We start from the raw sequence: 427 nt of genomic DNA, 5'->3' as shown, positions 1-427 counted from the left end.
ATGCTGATGTCCGTGTTCAGGGTGGTCAGCGGCGTCCGGGACGCCTGGTTCTGCCCGGGCCTCGGGTGGTGCAGGCTGACAATCGTGGGGTGCGAGTCCAGCGCGATCTGCAGGTCCAAGATGTAGTCGATGACGTGCTGCAGGATTTCCATCTTGCTCACCTTCTTGTTCTGGGGGATGCTGGGCACCAGCTCCTTGAGCTTGGAGTAGCAGTCGTTCATGTTGTACAGCAGGCTCATGGGGTCGTCCACCGGGGTCTTGCTCCGGGAGATGCCCAGGCCGTGGTCCGACAGGCTGTTCTTCCTCACGGACCTCACCGGACTGAAGGCTTTCATGCTGACCGCGGTGGGAGGAGAGAGCGGGAGGGAGCGGGCCGCCCTGGAGCTCAGGCCGCCGCCGCCGCCGCCTGCTGAGCTAGCTGCGCTCG

The 427-nt window shown here is 64.6% G+C and overlaps 1 protein-coding gene across 1 annotated transcript in view; it reads right to left on the bottom strand.

Moving 5' to 3' along the window:
* Positions 1-421, bottom strand: part of ID2 (inhibitor of DNA binding 2, HLH protein) — a 2,300-nt gene extending 1,879 nt beyond the window's left edge. The window contains exon 1 of the mRNA XM_008069217.1: positions 1-421. Coding sequence (XP_008067408.1) covers positions 1-335 — 335 coding nt within the window. The 5' untranslated portion in view covers positions 336-421.
* Positions 422-427: the final 6 nt, after the last annotated feature.

Source organism: Carlito syrichta, unplaced genomic scaffold (assembly GCF_000164805.1).
Source record: "Carlito syrichta isolate Samal-C Ts95f unplaced genomic scaffold, Tarsius_syrichta-2.0.1 Scaffold311867, whole genome shotgun sequence".
Classification (NCBI taxonomy): domain Eukaryota; kingdom Metazoa; phylum Chordata; class Mammalia; order Primates; family Tarsiidae; genus Carlito; species Carlito syrichta.
This window is presented reverse-complemented; position numbering and strand designations above follow the sequence as displayed.